Here is a 19,033-nt window from a genome sequence, read left to right on the forward strand (position 1 = left end):
TCGGCACCGACTGCTGCAGCAGCAGCTGTTAATCATCACTCCCCTCCAACGCCACCGGCCCCAGGACTGAGCTTTTCAGCGATTTAAAGGCTTGAGATACGCGTCTGATTATGATATGTATGTATGCTGCTGGAGATGAAATCGGGTTGGAAAATTGGGAATTCTTGCAGTCTGGGATTGGAAGGGTCTCATTCACAATCACTGGGATCTTTATTAGCTGTTGCTGGGCCTCAGTGTTGTCACACTGGATCCGCATCCAGACGCATTGCAGATCACTAGTGATAAATATGCTTTATTGACCTGTGCTATCTTGTCAGCGATTCCTCAAACACTGAGCAGTCCATTACAGCAAGCTTTCTGGCGAATGACCCCCTTAAGGCTGCGGGGTACCCCAATTCCTGTGTCTCGGGGACCTTGCTAGTACCTCAGCCTGCTTCTGTGTGCTGCCTTTCCAGGTGTCCTCTGTGTCTGGGATGTTTGGATCTGGATTTCCGGAGTTCTATTCGGGAATCCCGCTTGTGTGTAAATCTCTCAAAACCAAAGTTAAGTGATCAGAGTGGTGGCGAGGGGTGGGGGGGAGATATCAGGTATGTGAAACTGGGGGGGGGAAGAAAACATTCTAAAAAGTAAAACTTTTTAATTTTGGAAAATCCCTTTTTTGGGTTGGACTGTTAGTTGGAAAACCACTGTAAAAACTTGTTTGGATTTCTTTTTTTCCTAAAAACGTACTCTCACTGTTTGCAAACATTGCCTGGCTCGCTCGAGGGGTGTACTGTTCTCTCCACTGGGACAGCAGCCCTGTGACGGAGTGAGATGAGACAATTCTCTGGTTGGGACCAGTCCACCTGTCTGTCCCACTTGGCTACACCCCGCCTTCGTACCCTGATGTCCAGAGTGGGGGGGTTGGGTGGGTGACCAAGGCTTTGCTTTCGATGCAGAATGGGAGGAGATGTAGGATCTGTCCTATTGATTCTGTCAATGTCATTGCCAAGGTGCTATGGGATATTCAAGAACAATTAAAAAATAATAAAAAAATAATAAAACAAAACTGCAAATGTACTGTTTTTTTTTTGCCATGTAGTTTCTAGTATCTGTGCCTCCGTTATTGTAGGAAATGTGTATATATACACTGTATACCTGGTGTATGTATATTGTACACTACATCTGGTGCGTATATACCGTTCACAATTTACACCTGGCATTATATATACTGTAGAGACTGTACCTGGTGTATACAAATTGTACACCTGGTGTATATATATATTACACATGTATTGCTTTCGAACTGTTTATATGGTTGACATTTTAAGGGGAAAAACAAACCGGAAGGACATTCTTTATCGCTGCCATCGTGAAAGTTTTGTCGTCGCCGTCGTCCCCCATCCTTAATACAGTATGAAAAGACGGGAATTCTTCCCGTTTTCAAATCCGGCGCCTTCGGGTTCCTCCGTGACGGTGTCATGTTTCTGGACTGACAGAAACAACCGTCACCCAGGCGAGGTCTAGCCCCGGCCCCACCAGCCCCTCTGTGTGTCCCGGCCGCGCTGCGGCGCAGGAGCGCCAAGGAACAGGACTATATTTGGGTAAGGACGGCTCTCCGGTATGCGCCCGGAGCGGGGCACAGAGCCGCACACCCACCGCTCCGGCGGGCGTTGCAGTACACCGTCCTGCAAGGAGAAGGAGGGCAGCCCCGGAACTCCTACACCAATTCTTTGTTACCTGTAAGCCATCTAATTTGATTTGATCACCTCGATCCAAAACCACCGAAAGGGGGATTGCATTCTTCACCCGATGTTTTCGTTTTCGCTGAAAGTCTTCCAACTCGTCTCACGTCTTGTCCCTTGCGCGAAGGTAAGAAGAACATCTAAACACGTATTTCCTTTCTCTGCACCCGGACACAGTCGTCTTTTGATCTCCCTCTCTGTCGATAAGCACCATGGCGAATTGTAAAACAACCATTTAACAACCCTTTTTAAAAAAAAAAATAATCCGCCCCCTTCCTCCCTCACAGGTTCACTTGTTCGCTTCTCTTTAATCTCCGCTTCCTGTCTCCTTTCCTCAAGCGGTCTCGGAATACCCAGTTTTCGCCTCAGCTGGGTTATTTCTTCGGAGCAGGACTTGCTGCTGTGTTCCCGGGAGGTGTTGCAGTGACAGACCGTGATCTTACAGGCTGTGACGCTTCCTCGTATCGAGGAGCTATTCGCCGGTATCGTTTTCTTAGGATCCGGAGGTAGGTTACCAAACCCATTCACCACATATGTGCATATATACGCACGGCCCCCATTAAAATATGAGATGCATTTTTAATGCATCGATCTGAGGAGGAGACAAAATATACGCGGTGGTTAGGCTGTCAGGAATCAAAGATGGGAGACTCTCGAGAAATGATGTTTTGCGAAAGCGAAAATAAAAATGCCGGCGAGTTTAGCGCGATATTGACTTCTTTTGTTGACAAACTCAGCAACAGGCTGCGGTTTGAACTTGACGTTTGTAGCTAAAACGGTTTCGCCGTGAACCAGAGTGGTATTTTCCCCCTCGGATGCAATTACCCCGCTGCTCCTGGGGGTAATATCGTTTTTTTTTGCGGCGGGGCTGGGACGGTTGTTGGTGGCTGACAAATAAGGAAATAATTTCGGTTTGTTTGACAGTAATGTATCCGAGCCCAACACTCGTTTTAGCACGCCTAAATGTCTGTTACAGGTCCGGGGTTTGAGGAAGTCTCGCTTGGTTTGGGGGGAAATATTTGTGTTTATGAGTTGTTGAGTGGAGCGCAAGGCCGCTCGTGGCTTCTAAGGCTAATCCCCGGGCTTTCCTAACGGCGTTCACGGTCAAGAGCTAAGTGTTCCCGGGCCTTCGGGCACTGCACTCCACCGGTGTAGTAGACCCACAGCAGTTTCAACACACAACGGTTTGCCGGCTTTTAACTCAGCTTTTATTAAGATGATGATTATTATTATTGACACAGCAACAACCCTTAGAACTGCAATGCAGTGCCCCGTATAAGGATTGAGGCAGTGGGGTCAAATTGTTATTTTTGCTGTGTTTTTGTTCAAGCATTTTGGATTTGAGATGAAAAGATGACGATGGGGCAAAAGTACAGCATGCCACCTTTTATTTCTGGGTATTTCTGCACATACAGGCCCAAACATTTTAGAATAATAGCACTTTTTGTGTCCATGTTGTACTGTTGCCTTGATAACAGGGCTTCAGCGTGATGCTGTGGAAACAACGAGTGCTTTAGTAGATAGCGAGTTCTGTACCCCTGCCTCTGTGCTCCTGGGGCTCACCGAAACTGAGGATTGAAGCAGTTATTGACGATGGATGGATGATAGGAAGTGTTCCTTTGCCCAGAACACACAAAAGCTGCAATGCATAATACTGTGGAGAAAGAATAAAGCTACAAAATGCAACAAGTACTGGGAAGCAGAGCACTTGAAGTTGTCACAGGGGACACGGTGCAGTACTTTTAGTGTGCTGGTTTCTTGTGTTTTAGTTCTCTGGTGTTGAGCTGCTTCCATATCCAAACCCACTGTTGAAAGCTTCCACTTTTAGAAGTTCAATTCTTTTGAGTTTTTTTTTCCCCTTTGCTCGCAGTTCACCTTGCTCTCTCAGCAGAACAGTATGTGTAGTTTGGTTGCATGGTATTACAAGAACAGTTTGATTTGAAATACTAGGAAGAAATTGTGCACACGTTGACTTTATTTGTAATAAAGTACAGTAGAGAATTTCCTTTCTTGGGTTTTTGGTGCCAGTGGTCAGGTTCGGTCCATGTTTTCCAGTTCTGTGGTGCAGAACCCTTTGGAATAACCTCTTGATATAACAATCTTTCTGTGCACTTTCTGAGAATGTGTTCTGGGTTAGTGGGGCAGCTACTTGAACACAGCTTTCCAATGGCTTACAGTAAGAGTATGTGTCCAGCTGTTGGTATCTCCTCTGATCGCTCCGTGTTCTGTGTGAAGAATACCAATCCATGCCCTTAAGCTGCCATTTGAGCCCCTCAATGCAGACGTAACAAATTGAGTCATTCATTTATTCCCCATTCAGTCAGATTATTCAATAAATGAGTTCACAGTAAAGGAGTATTGGCTTATAATTAATAATAATTGCTTATACTTATATAGTGCTTTTATGGATACCACTCAAAGCGCTTTACAGTTAATGGGGACTCCCCTCCACCACCACCACCATGCAGCATCCACCTGGATGATGCGACGGCAGCCATAGTGCGTCAGAACGCTCACCACACACCACATCAATGGGGAGGAGAACAGATTGATGAAGCCAATTTATACACTATACACTATACTGGGGCATTAGGACCCACACAGATTGCAGGGTGAGCGCCCTCTGCTGGTCCCACTAACACCTCTTCCAGAAGCAGCCTTAGTGCAGTGAGTGGTTGTGTTCAGGAATGAAGGAGTGTTGTGCAGTTACAGGGGCTGAGGTTGCTTGTGAGGAAGTGAGCTTACAGATTCAGGTAATGTGTGTGGACTCCTGTAGGAGTGGTGTGTGATGACTACGTATGGGTTGATGTCTTTCATGCAGTGTTATTTCTGATGATTATCTGAATATTTCCATTTTTGTTCTACTCAAAAGTAAGTAAACATATGAAATGCAGTAGATAAAATGTGACCTGCGACATACTGAAGAGCTGATGATGATGTTTGCTCAAACCTGCCGCCCTCTATTAGAACCCATTCTGTTTGATCCTGGGAGAGCCTGGAGGTTTTGGGTGCCGTGGGCCAGGGATACCTGGTGGGGATCGTCCTCGGATCGAGCCCTGTGCCCTGCCTGCCTCCCCCCCTCAACTGGGGGCCATGGTCCCTCGGCCCTCATGAGCTCTACCATGTGGTACATCATGCAGAGCGTCCAGAGCAAGTACTCGCTGTCGGAGAGGCTGATCCGCACCATCGCCGCCATCCGGTCCTTCCCGCATGACAACGTGGAGGACCTCATCCGCAGGGTAAGCAGGATCTCTGCCCCCACTCCGGCTTCGGCAGGGGACCCCGGAACACATCGCCAAGCCCTTGGCCGTTCACTCTCACTTGGCCTGTCAATTAAACCATTAACCAAATTATTGTCTTAGACACGTCTAGGCTATTTCTTACAGCTGATTACTCAGAGCTCCCACTGCATTATGGTAAGAGCACCTCTGAGAGCCAGGTGAGTTGGTAGAGCTATTACTGCTGTATAGTACTGTAATGAATGAGATCAGCTCCAGGAGCTGAGGCTGAGACCCCTGTGTTAAAGACTGAGTTGTGTAAAAATGCCTGTTGGGCTCACACTGTGTTAATACCAGCGATTGTGGTTGTACTGTAGGTTCCAGTCAATGTCATGGTTGCTGTTATTTTCATCACGGTGATTATTGTTTTGTAAAGCGATCATGTAATTAACTAGTGATGCTAATTAGGTGAGCATGTTTAAACACTCTCCCGCTCCTCTCTCACAGGGAGCTGATATTAACGGGACGCTCTCCTGCTCCTCTCTCACAGGGAGCTGATATTAACGGGACGATCTCCTGCTCCTGCTCCTCTCTCAAAGGGAGCTGATATTAACGGGACGCTCTCCTGCTCCTCTCTCACAGGGAGCTGATATTAACGGGATGCATGGGACCCTGAAGCCACTGCACTGTGCCTGTATGGTGGCTGATGCCGACTGCGTGGAGCTGCTGCTGGAGAAAGGAGCCGAGGTACCCCTCTGTGTGCCCCTGTACATAGTGTAGCCTACTGTACCCCACTCAGGCCCCTGTACATCGTGTAGCCCAGTGTACTGCACTCAGACCCCTGTATCCAGTGTAGCCCCGCTGTGTAGCCCAGTGAGCCCCATTGTACGGTTCTCAGTCTGCCTGCACTACCTCCTCTTTGCTGTAACTCCCCAGGTCCCCACTGTTGTTTATTCCTGTCCTCCACCTTCTGTCCCTCTTTCTTCATCCATCTCCCCCTGGCTCCGTTGGCGCAGGTGAACGCCCTGGACGGGTACAACCGCACGGCGCTGCACTACGCCGCGGAGAAGGACGACGGCTGCGTGGAGGTGCTGCTGGAGTACGGCGCCGACCCGGACGCTCTGGACGGTAACAAGGACACGCCCCTGCACTGGGCGGCCTTCAAGGACAACGCGGACTGCGTGCGCGCACTGCTGGAGAGCGGGGCCCGCGCCAACGCGCGCGACTACAACGAGGACACGCCCCTGAGCTGGGCCGCCATGAAGGGCAACCTGGAGAGCGTGCGGGCCCTGCTGGACCACGGCGCCCGCGTCGACGTCACCAACCTGAAGGGCCAGACGCCCATCTCGCGGCTGCTGGCCCTGCTGGCGCGCGGCCTGGGCACGGAGCAGGAGGAGGTGTGCCTGGAGCTGCTGCGGCGGGCGGCGGGGCGCTTCGAGCCGCGCCGGGAGGGGGCCTTCCCCCGGGAGGTCGCCCGCGACCCGCAGCTCTGCGCCCGGCTGGCCGCCCTGTGCGCCGAGCCGCCCAGCCTGTGCACCCTGGCCCGCTGCGCCGTGCGGCTCAGCCTGGGCGAGAGGTATCTGCCCGCCGCCGTCAAGGAGCTGCCCCTGCCCGAGTCCGTGCAGCAGTACCTGCTGCTGAGAGACTGAGAGGGGCAGGCGCCGCACCCGGGCGTGCCCAGCGGGAGGCAGGAGCCTGGGGGCTGCTCGCGGGACTGCGGGCAACGCCGGACTGGGGCGGGCAGCGGGGGCTGCGGGCTACACAAGCAAACACAAACAAATGCAAATTCCGCGTCTGCCAGGTCTTAACATGACGACTCGGGAGCTGAGTCATCGGACAGCAGCCTCAGTGCACGTCATCGAGGAGATCATTTAAATGGAAAGCAGTTTTATTGCACGAAAGTTGAACTGCGTTGTTAGCATTGGAGTGAGTGATGATGAGCGTTATATCTGATGTGAAACACTTTAATTTGTAAATGCAGTTCCTGTAGACTCTTTTCAGTGCTTAGAGCTGGGATGCTGAAAAAGAGCTGGGGACCCCAAGCTTAGAGCATAGTCCCTCTGAGAAACTGGCTTTGATTCCTTTTTCTCGATGTGTCTTTGTTTCCCCTGGAGATCAGGTTCTTACAGAACTGATAATGGCCGGACAGGACAGCTTATTTTACTACTTGAACTGTTGGTTCTGCTGCTCAGTTAAGCCCTGGGTTGGAGAAAGGTCTCTGCCGTGTCACGATGTTGGAGCTGATTCCCCACAATCCTTACAGGAAATGGCTGGACGAGATTCTCGGATCAGTCGGCTACGAGAGACCAAAAAAGTCCAGTTGGCCCACTGGTGTTTGTCACCTTTTCTTGTGTTCCTGTGTTCTAATGAAAGCCAGAGCAACCTGGGATAGCCCTTCCTGGTTCATAGCGTAGGGAGCTGTAAGGAGGTTTACAGGGAGAGGCAAACAGTGAGAGGAGCCATTTAGCGAATTGATCTGAGCATCTCTTGCAGGCGTTTGTTAAAAGAATTCAGGGAATTGGCTTCAACACCATAGCTGTGATGGCATGGTCCATACTCCCACAACCTCTTTGTGTAAAGAAGTACCTGCACAGACGTGCTTGCACACATATTTCACTTGTGACCCCCTGTGGTTCCGGGTTCCGGTTTCATCATGGATTCTGAAGAACTCCAATGGGTTGCTGTCCTTATGAAGATTTTGAATACTTGTATCAGTCTTCTCTGTTTGAGATGAAAGAAATTCAGTTCTGCGAGTCTGCCAGAGTAGGACTTTCCTATTTTACACAGTGTTCAATGTGTGGTCTTTCTAGTGCATTGTCCAATTTTAACACACCATGTATCCATCTCAATTCTGCACGTGATATCTAAGCATTTTGTATTGCTTCTGCACGTTATCTTAAATTTAGAAAAAAAACATAAATTATGTGATCCCTGTCCCTGTCAGGCATGGCCCAGCCCCACTGAACTATAGAAAACCTTCCTGGCTCTCCAGCAGGTCCTTGTGCCTGGAGAACAGGATGAGACATCTGTAGGGAAGCCAGGATATCCCAGTCCTGGTCTGAAGGGATTCCTGTGTCTTCTGCATTTCGTTCCACTTTCTGAAATCTTACTGCCCTAATACGGCAGTTTGCCCCACAGGGGCTGGGCTTGTTTTCAACGTTTTCAGCTCGGCAAGAGTTGGGCTATTTTGGGCTGCAGATAGAAGAGAAGAAGAAAATGCCCATTTTTAAAGACCTGAAAAGTGAAACTGAGCAAATGTAAGCAGTATGGGGTGGGGTGGTGGTACAGTGGTCAGCATTGCTGCCTCGCAGTGCTGGGCCCTGGGTTCAGGTCCTGGGGGGTGCTGTCTGTGTGGCGCCTGCAAGGTCTCCTCAGGTCCATGTGGGTTTCCTCTGGCTGCTCTGGATTCCTCCCACAGGCCAAGGTGTGTCTGTGTGCCCTGTGATGGACTGCTGCCCTGACCAGGGTGTACCCTGTTTCGGGCCCGGTGCTTGCTGGGATAGGCTCTAGCTCCTCTGTGACCCTGAATTGGATAAAGCAGAAGAAAATGGATGGGTGGATGAAAAATTAAGCAGTTAAGATCTGTTGGAATGGAGACCAGAAGGTAGCGATGGGAAACCCAGGCCTACTGGCTTAGCTCTTGCATGCCGGAAAATCAACTGGCATCTCATGTGATTATAAATTATGGAACGTGTAGCTGACTTTATGCTGTTTTTTATTTCTTGGAAAACGGCACTACCTATTTTAGAAACTTTCAACTAGTCTAGCAGGCTTCCTTGGCATTTTTTTGTGTATTTGGGTATGCCAGGCTATGTACATAAGACAAGCTTGTGTGTGTTTTAAAACGTGTGTACGTGTGTACGTGTGTGGCTGCTCATAGAAATAACACAGCTGAAGCCACTTTTTACATGAACTCCTGTTAAACCAGCCTGCTGGTGCTTTTAATATGAAACTGTACTTAAATCAGAAACTGCTGTCTTTTGTCTATAAGAAAAAAACAGGAACACCTGTTGATGGTCTAGTTCTTTTTAATTGTCTCATGAGATTAAGCAGACAAAATGGATAAATAGTAGATAAGTACTACAGATGCCAAGGAATTTCATTTCACATTTTTTGTCTCTCTCATTTCTTTAAGACAGGGGCTATGATGTGTGACACTTTCGCATTAATAAAAGCTGCACAAAACTAGAATCAAAACACGTTATTTAACCCGTCATCCTCATCACTTTGGTTTTTTGCCCTCTCTTTATCAGTTGAGCACTTCACTGGTTTAAGTTGATTATCTAATCAATAATGGTAAGATCCCTTTCCTGTAGTTTTATCACAGTCCTCTATACCTTCCTACAGATCAGGATGTCATACCTTTGTTTAAACCTAAAGGTTTGAGTGGGAAACAATCAAGACCGTTGATCAAAGCTCTAGCAATTAAATGAGATTCAATAATGCTTGGTGACAACTTTTGATCCCACTGACTCAGTTTTGGGTACAACTACAGCGCTGTGCACCGCGCCATCCAGGATCCAGAGAGTTTCTGAAAAAAAAAATTCAGATAGGACTACAAAACCACCCATTCTAAATCTGACTTATAATAATAATAATAATTGCTTACACTTATATAGCGCATTTCTGGACACTCCACTCAAAGCGCTTTACAGGTAATGGGGACTATCCTCCACCAGCACCAATGTGCAGCCCCACCTGGATGATGTGACAGCAGCCATAGTGCGCCAGAATGCTCACCACACACCAGCTATCAGTGGGGGGGACTTGGGCCTTAAAATCCAGCGCTGAGCTTAAAAAGTGTCTCAGTAGTGTGTGAATGCTAAGCCTAACCCTACCTGGGGTGACGAGAGAATTTCTGTGATCTAGTTTTGTTCCCCATACTTAAAGGTATGAGTAGGAAACAATCGAGAACAGTGGTCTTAGCTCTTGCATTAAATGATATTCTATAATGCTTGTTGACAACTTTTGATCCCACCGACTCAGTTTCAGCATAAAATTCACGCTGTTCACGGAGCCATCCAGGCCCCAAGGAGTTTCTGAAACAAAATTTTCAGATAACTCTACAAAACCATCCATTCTAAACCTGGCTTGGGCCAAAAATAACAGCACTGAGCTTATAAATTGTCTCAGTAGTGTGTGAATGCTAACCCTAACCCCACCTGAGGTTCCAACAGAGGATGTCCGCAATCTATACCTGAGCCTCTCTGGGCATCGGATTTTGACATGTTCCACAAACCTAAAGGTAGGAAACAATCGAGAACATTGGTCTTAGCTCTTGCAATTAAATAATAATCCATAATGCTTGTTGACAACTTTATGATGAGTGAAATTTGCTCCTATCTGCGCTTTTAGTTCTCGGACAGTTTTGGCCACCTTTCTGTCTATTGCCCCATTCATTGCTTTTATCCCAAAAGTGAGCCAGATGAAAAGTGTGAAGAATACCTGTTCTAATGGGTAAACTCTCTTTTTGTCATTTAAAGTGCAGCTAGAAGTGTAACTGTGGGCACAATTCTATGGGTCTTGTAACCCTTACCCTAGCCAGGCATTAAAAGCATGCCGATGTATCTACCATTTGACAGCACTTTTCACCTCAATAAATATTTGCCTAAAAAAGACAGAATATTAAAGAAGATACATTGCCAAGAGGTTTTAAAAACTGTGAATAGCGCTATAATTTTATGCCGAAACTGAGTCTGTCGGATCAAAAGTTGTCAACAAGCATAGAATATAATTTAATTGCGAGAGCTAAGACCAATGTTCTCGATTGTTTCCTATTCATACCTTTAGTTTAATGGAACATGTCAAAATCCGATGCCCGGAGAGGCTCAGGTACGGATGCAGCCATTCAAAATGAGTAGGGTACGCCGCAGTAAAACGTGGTGGGCTTGTCGCATTATAGCATGTCATATCACATCATTCCATATAATACTGCAGTAAGATAATAGTATCTGAAATTACCACCAGGTGGAGCTAATAAAGCTTGACCTTTCATGTACAGCATTTGAGCTGTCGCCAGAAAACATCCGGTTTCGAATCCCGATTACTGCTGAGGGACAATCTTTATTCAATTAAGAATTTAAGTTGTATACTCTTTAGACTTTTAAATTTAAATTGTGTATTACAGCATGTTAATCATTATACATTAAAAAGTTGGTATATTTTATGAAAGCAAGATTGCTCGGTTGGACAAAAGTACACAACGTGCAACCTTTATCATAAATATTTTAATTATGCAGAAATATCTTATGCATCAAAGTCTTTACCGAAGATATTACTAATAGTATTAATAATGAATGACCTTGGATAAGCTGTAAACTCAAGGTATTGCCCTGGTCCACATTAACCGTCTTTGTAAACGAAAATACTTTATTTTTTCATTGACAAAAAGTAACACCACAGCAGTTCGTTGATCCGATCATGCATTCGTTTCCAATCATACCAAGTATGCCTTTCACATGCTCATAAAAGATATTAGGAACATAAACATATTACTGTATGTAAACTGTACTGTATATGGCTGGTCTTGGTAGTTTAAAGAAAAAATACACACCAGTATTCCATTTCTCCCTAAACATTTTAAGCATCAAAGTCTTACATGTGGTTATTTCAGAAATGTTTTTACGTGCTCCTTCTGACCATATTATCGTATGTTTATTTGTGAAAAGTGATCATTTTAACCTTTTCTGCAAATATGCTTGTTATCAGAGTAAACAAAAGCATACTTTTCGACTTTGATTAATAGGAAATATAATATGGATTCGCGTATCTAAATAAATTAATAACGGTATAACTATATCCATGTACTGTTGCACAAACAGTAGTATGAGACTTTCCATTGCTATGTGTGTGGTTGTCACATAGCTTGCCTTGGTGGCGTGACAGCTGAAGTGACTGATTTATAACCCTGAGGTCAGGTGTTCAAACCCAGTTTTCTTTGAACAAATAAACATTTCTTTGAAAAACTAAAATAGCAAATATTATTGGTATTATATTGCCATTTTTATATTTCTAAATATCACAACATGTTCGTACTGTATGTACACAGCAGTACCTCAGGGTGTAGGGCGCAAATCCACGTGAGCCCGAAAGCCCTGCATTAATATTGGGAATTCACCTGGCGCTGTGCGGTTTTTGCATCTCTCTCTCTCCCTCCCTGGTGAGCTGGCTGTGCTGAATTTCCCTCCACTGTCTGAGTCTGTGTCTACATTGCTTGTAAACAAACCGGTTTTACGGGTATTTTCAAAGTAGAACAGGGCAAGTCTTCCAGTGAAAGACACACACTCCACCTTCCCCCACGGACACGTTTTCTTAGAAAACAGATTCACAACGCGAAGCTGTGTCAGTCTTTGATGTAAAAAAAAATCGGTTTGAACACCATGGGTGCTATTTTAAGACGCTGTTGAGTAAAGAATAGGAATTTTCCTGCTGTCAGCAGTATTGTGTATATAGTTGACCCTTACCTGAATGAAAACAGGACATAAAGAAAGGGTTTCAGAAATCAAACAGGGAGTAAAAAAAACGCACTAGGGAGTTAAAAAAAACACGCTATGTTATTCTTTCCGATGCAGTGCAGTTAAAAAAATATCTCTGATGCTGTTCCTAAATTAATATTGTTTATGACCATCAGCTTTATGCTCCTTTTCTTTTTTCCAGTGGATTGAACAGGGAGAAGCATTTCATGATGTACTTTTCACTGATGAAACAACAGTGGCTCTGGAACAGTTTTCAACCATGTCATTTTATAAAAAGGGGAGATATGTGAACAAGCAAAACCCAAAACATCCACCGAAGGTTAGCCTGTTCTACTTCTAGAGAAGAGTAGAGGGGGTGGAAAGTGCCCACGGTCATTTAATTAGCATTAACATTCGCACTGATTCCCTTGCGTAGATATGGACATAAGAATATTCGTGCGTGGTAAAAAAATGGCATAAAAACGACAAAGTGAAGGCTGTGAAAACATTCACGATGTACTTTATACACAAAGGAAGTGTTCTTACAACTCTAGGAGGTTTTCTGAAAATGCTGCAGGCGTGCCAAAATCGTTTTTGAACTTCAAGCTAACTTTACCCCCCACACACCCTGCCCCCACTGCAATTAGAATATACACAAAGAGCAGAAACCCGCTAATGTCAGGCGTATGCGTTAAATATATTTAGATCTTTGAATTAATATCGTTATTGATTTCTTTAGCCTCACAGTGTAGTGTGCTCTCATGAGGCACCAGTTCTGTAGGGGTTTGGACATTTACTGGGACAATTATTAATCGTGGCAGTAGATCACAAAATTATTCTTTTAATGGCTTTAGAATCCAACCATGCGGTATAACTCAAACAACGCACACACACAGGTACTAATACACTAAAATACATTTATTAATACATAAAATGTGCATATAAACATAACAGATCTTATTGTGAGGGTTAGCAGAATACAAGAGGTATATATTCATTCAGTTACGAAGAGATACACATACCAAGAGGACATATGTTCAGTATATCATTCATTTAGACCGTTTCATAATTGAACTTGGTTACAACTTCTACATTAGATACTCAAAACAAGTACATAACTCTTAGGAATTAAATTGATATCAATTGGTTGGGATAACAATTGAGTTCTCGAGCTGTTATGCACTGAAGTTGAATACTCATCCAGTCTCTGGGAATTCAGATCTCCTGCAGGCACAAAGAAGCAGTTGCAGGCTTGTTGCTGTCCAATCTGCGCTCTCTGGCTCAGTGCAGGCAGTGCTCGGTGCGGTTGGAGAGATTCTTGCTGCGCTGCTCTCTGAAGACCGGCTAGTTAGTGTTGGCTTTAACTAGCGAAGTTTGTGCACAGGAGAAAAGATGACTGTGGGTCCCAGCAGGTCAGGAAGAAGACCAGTTCGTTCCTGATGAAGTGCTAGTTCTGAACACTGATTCAGCTGTCCACAGTTCCGACCTGTTCACGAGGCTTGCTGCTGATGCCAACCTCGGGTGGCAACCCCTGGTTACGTGCTGGCAACCTCCGCTCTAGACTCTTAGAACAAAAGAAAGTTCTGGCACTCGGACACACTGGCCATTACGTGGTTGTCCGGGCTGAGTCTCAGGGTGGTCAGGAGGCGCGCTGCGAGAATGTCCTGCCCTTGGGACCCTTTCTGCTCCTGGGCCGTCCTGCCCTGGAATTGTTCTTTTTGGAATTGTTCTTCAGGCTGTCTGTGTTGCCTGTTTTTACCTGGAGGAACTTCAGCTCATTGATTGGCTGAAAGTTTCATGGGCATCAGAGACCCACGTGGGTTACTCAGCCCTACCAGTCCCTGATTGGTTGATCAAGGTGAGATATGAGTCACTTACTCCTGACACTTAGGAATGCAGTCCAGATGTCCATCTGGCACTCCCTAGACAGATAGGCGCCAATGGATGACCATTGATCATGATAGCAGGCTTAGCTAAGTTCATCCCCATTTGGGGGCTGTCCCTTTTGAAAAGTAAACACCTTAAATCAGCCTGCATGAATAGCTTCTCTGTGGCTGCACCACAAAGATGAAGAGAGAGATGGGGCCTCATTTGGGAAAACACAGCAACACTTCATTCTGTCTTATTAACAAGCATTGCCACTACAACAGCGTTGTCTAATAATACTTTTCTTGTGTCTAAGTTTTAGTTAAGCAGGATTTGAGCTACAGACCATAAAAAAAGCAGGATTCACTTTTTTCACATATTGATAATGATATCAGTAGCAGTTTGAAACTATCCGTTGTTAGTAATAAATGACTTAGATTCTAACGTGTTGTGATATTTAGAAACATAAAAAAGTCAAAAGTGTCCATAATATTGCTATTTTGCTATTGCTATTTAAGTTTTTCAAAGAAATGTTTGTTAAAAAAAAACTCATGGCGATAGCTGGATTTAAACAACCAACCTCTTGCTTGTAAGTCAGTCACTTAAACCATCATGCCACTGACACAATCAAATGACAGCCACTGGAACAGCCATACACATATACTACTGTTTGTGTTACAGTGCATTTATATAATTATATTGTTATTAATTTCTTTAGATATCCGATTCCATATTATATTACCTATTAATCAAATTCTAAAAGTATGCTTTGTTTCCTCCAATAACAAACATATTTGCAGAGAAGGTTAAACTGATCACGTTTCACAAAGTATATAAACGTACAGTAATATGGTCAAAGGAGCATATAAAAACATTTCCAAAATAACCACATATAAGACTTTGATGCTTAAAATGTTTAGGGAGAAATGGAATACTAGTGTGGATTTTTTCTTTAAAATACCAATACCAGCAATATACACTTTACATAAAATATTTATGTTCCTAAATTATCATCGTTTCTGACCTTCAGATGCACTATGCACCTCTTCATTAAAATTTCCATTTAGCTGTAAAATTCCATATAAATATTCAATACTAAGCGGATTAAATCGTGCACAGTAAGGATGTTAAATTATTAAATCTTTCCACGACCAACCAATGCACCTCGAGTGCCCCTGTAGGTCATTTTGGCCAGCCAATCACGTATCGTTGTATGACACGTTATGACGCGGTATGACGTAGTGAGTTGCCTGTAGTACGGGTTTGTACCGCACACTTTAATAGGCTACATCTGTACATCGGCATGCTTTAAATGCCTGGCTAGGGTTAGGGTTACAAGAACCATCGGATTTTGCCCGAAGTTACACTTCTAGCTGAGAGAGTTCACCCATTAGAACAGGTATTCTTCACACTTTTCATCTGGCTCACTTTTGGGATCAAAACAATGAATGGGGCAATACACAGAAAGATGGCCAAAACTGCCCGAAAACTAAAAGTGCAGATAGGAGCAAAGTATCACTCATCCTAAAAATAACTGGGGGCCCGCAATGCAGCGCTGAGAGTGAAAAACTTCTACGTAGTGTAGGATCGCTAACCACAACCCTAGCTAGGGTTTAAAAGTGCCCATTCCTGCAGGGTGTCTCAGAAGCCCTCCAATCATCCGATTTGAAATTTAACCTCAAACCAAAAAATATCAGTCTCAAACAATCCAAACGCTTCTCAAAACCTCTTGGAAATGTATCTTCTTTAATCATCTGTCTTCTTTAGGCAAATTTTCATTGAGGTGAAAAGTGCTGTCAAATGGTAGATACATCGGCATGCTTTTAATGCCTGGCTAGGGTTAGGGTTAAGAGAACCATAGAATTTTGCCTGAAGTTACACTTCTAGCTGCACTTTAAATGACAAAATGAAGAGAGTTCACCCATTAGAACAGGAATTCTTCACACTTTTCATCTGGCTCACTTTTGGGATCAAATCAATGAATGGGGCAATAAACAGAAAGGTTGCCAAAACTGCCCGAAAACTAAAAGTGCAGATAGGAGCAAATCATCACTCATCCTAAAGATAACTGGGGGCCCGCCATGCAGTGCTGATAGTAAAAATCTTCTACGTAGTGTGGGATCGCTAACCCTAACCCTAGCTAGTGTTTAAAAGTGCCCATTCCTGCAGGGTGTCTCAGAAGTCCTCCAATCATCCGATTTGAAATTTAACCTCAAACCAAAAAATATCAGTCTCAAACAATCCAAACGCTTCTCAAAACCTCTTGGAAATGTATCTTCTTTAATCATCTGTCTTCTTTAGGCAAATTTTCATTGAGGTGAAAAGTGCTGTCAAATGGTAGATACATCGGCATGCTTTTAATGCCTGGCTAGGGTTAGGGTTACAAGAACCATAGAATTTTGCCCGATGTTACACTTCTAGCTGCAGTTCAAATGACAAAATGAAGAGAGTTTACCCACTAGAACAGGAATTCTTCACACTTTTCATCTGGCTCACTCTTTGGATCAAATCAATGAATGGGGCAATAGACAGAAAGGTTGCCAAAACTGCCCGAAAACTAAAAGTGCAGATAGGAGCAAATTATCACTCATCCTAAAGATAACTGGGGGCCCGCAATGCAGCGCTGATAGTAAAAAACTTCTACGTAGTGCGATTTCGCTAACCCTAACCCTAGCTAGGGTTTAAAAGTGCCCATTCCTGCAGGGTGTCTCAGAAGCGCTCCAATCATCCGATTTGAAATTTAACCTCAAAGCAAAAAATATCAGTCTCAAACAATCCAAACGCTTCTCAAAACCTCTTGGAAATGTATCTTCTTTAATCATCTCTCTTCTTTAGGCAAATTTTCATTGAGGTGAAAAGTGCTGTCAAATGGTAGATACATCGGTATGCTTTAAATGCCTGGCTAGGGTTAGGGTTAAGAGAACCATAGAATTTTGCCTGAAGTTACACTTCTAGCTGCACTTTAAATGACAAAATGAAGAGAGTTCACCCATTAGAACAGGTATTCTTCAAACTTTTCAACTGGCTCACTTTTGGGATCAAATCAATGAATGGGGCAATAGACAGAAAGGTGGCCAAAACTGCCCGAAAACTAAAAGTGCAGATAGGAGCAAAGTATCACTCATCCTAAAAATAACTGGGGGCCCGCAATGCAGCGCTGAGAGTGAAAAACTTCTACGTAGTGTAGGATCGCTAACCCTAACCCTAGCTAGGTTTTAAAAGTGCCTATTCCTGCAGGGTGTATCAGAAGCCCTCCAATCATCCGATTTGAAATTTAACCTCAAACCAAAAAATTTCAGTCTCAAACAATCCAAACGCTTCTCAAAACCTCTTGGAAATGTATCTTCTTTAATCATCTGTCTTCTTTAGGCAAATTTTCATTGAGGTGAAAAGTGCTGTCAAATGGTAGATACATCGGCATGCTTTTAATGCCTGGCTAGGGTTAGGGTTACAAAAACCATAGAATTTTGCCCGAAGATACACTTCTAGCTGCACTTTAAATGACAAAATGAAGAGAGATCACCCATTAGAACAGGTATTCTTCACACTTTTCAGCTGGCTCACTTTTGGGATCAAATCAATGAATGGGGCAATAGACAGAAAGGTGGCCAAAACTGCCCGAAAAGTAAAAGTGCAGACAGGAGCAAATTATCACTCATCCTAAAGATAACTGGGGGCCCGCAATGCAGCGCTGATAGTAAAAAACTTCTACGTAGTGTGGGATCGCTAACCCTAACCCTAGCTAGGGTTTAAAAGTGCCCATTCCTGCAGGGTGTCTCAGAAGCCCTCCAATCATCCGATTTGAAATTTAACCTCAAACCAAAAAATATCAGTCTCAAACAATCCAAACGCTTCTCAAAACCTCTTGGAAATGTATCTTTTTTAATAATCTCTCTTCTTTAGGCAAATTTTCATTGAGGTGAAAAGTGCTGTCAAATGGTAGATACATTGGCATGCTTTTAATGCCTGGCTAGGTTTAGGGTTAAGAGAACTATCGAATTCTGCCCGATGTTACACTTCTAGTTGCACTTTAAATGACAAAATAAAGAGAGTTCACCCATTAGAACAGGTATACTTCACAATTTTCATCTGGCTCACTTTTGGGATCAAATCAATGAATAGACAGAAATGTGGCCAAAACTGCCCGAAAACTAAAAGTGCAGATAGGAGCAAATTATCACTCATCCTAAAGATAACTGGGGGCCTGCAATGCAGCGCTGATAGTAAAAAACTTCTACGTAGTGTGGGATCGTTAACCCTAACCCTAGCTAGGGTTTAAAAGTGCCCATTCTTGCAGGGTGTCTCAGAAGCCCTCCAATTATCCGATTTGAAATTTAACCTCAAACCAAGAAATATCAGTCTCAAACAATCCAAACGCTTCTCAAAACCCCTTGGAAATGTATCTTCTTTAATCATCTGTCTTCTTTAGGCAAATTTTCATTGAGGTGAAAAGTGCTGTCAAATGGTAGATACATCGGTATGCTTTTAATGCCTGGCTAGGGTTAGGTTTAAGAGAACTATCGAATTCTGACCGAAGTTACACTTCTAGCTGCACATTAAATGACAAAATGAAGAGAGTTCACCCATTAGAACAGGTATACTTCACACTTTTCATCTGGCTCACTTTTGGGATCAAATCAATGAATGGGGCAATAGACAGAAATGTGGCCAAAACTGCCCGAAAACTAAAAGTGCAGATAGGAGCAAATTATCACTCATCCTAAAGATAACTGGCGGCCTGCAATGCAGCGCTGATAGTAAAAAACTTCTA

At 44.2% G+C, this 19,033-nt stretch overlaps 1 protein-coding gene across 1 annotated transcript; it reads left to right on the forward strand.

The window, feature by feature from the left end:
• Positions 1–1,408: 1,408 nt before the first annotated feature.
• On the forward strand, positions 1,409–9,139 carry asb8 (ankyrin repeat and SOCS box containing 8). Its single transcript, XM_088633484.1, has 5 exons — positions 1,409–1,851; positions 2,064–2,230; positions 4,692–4,963; positions 5,585–5,689; positions 5,959–9,139. Exons 3-5 carry the CDS (start codon positions 4,835–4,837, stop codon positions 6,589–6,591), a joined length of 867 nt encoding a protein of 288 aa, XP_088489610.1. The 5' UTR covers positions 1,409–1,851; positions 2,064–2,230; positions 4,692–4,834; the 3' UTR covers positions 6,592–9,139.
• Positions 9,140–19,033: the final 9,894 nt, after the last annotated feature.

This window comes from Lepisosteus platostomus, chromosome 1 (assembly GCF_059453375.1).
Source record: "Lepisosteus platostomus isolate fLepPlt1 chromosome 1, fLepPlt1.hap1, whole genome shotgun sequence".
Lineage (NCBI taxonomy): Eukaryota > Metazoa > Chordata > Actinopteri > Semionotiformes > Lepisosteidae > Lepisosteus > Lepisosteus platostomus.

Excerpts from the sequence above, each read along its gene's own strand:
- asb8 (XM_088633484.1), top strand. The coding sequence starts at position 4,835 with ATGAGCTCTACCATGTGGTACATCATGCAGAGCGTCCAGAGCAAGTAC. Across the intron at positions 4,964-5,584 it reads TGGAGGACCTCATCCGCAGG|GGAGCTGATATTAACGGGAT; the intron begins GTAAGCAGGATC and ends CCTCTCTCACAG. Across the intron at positions 5,690-5,958 it reads TGCTGGAGAAAGGAGCCGAG|GTGAACGCCCTGGACGGGTA; the intron begins GTACCCCTCTGT and ends CCGTTGGCGCAG.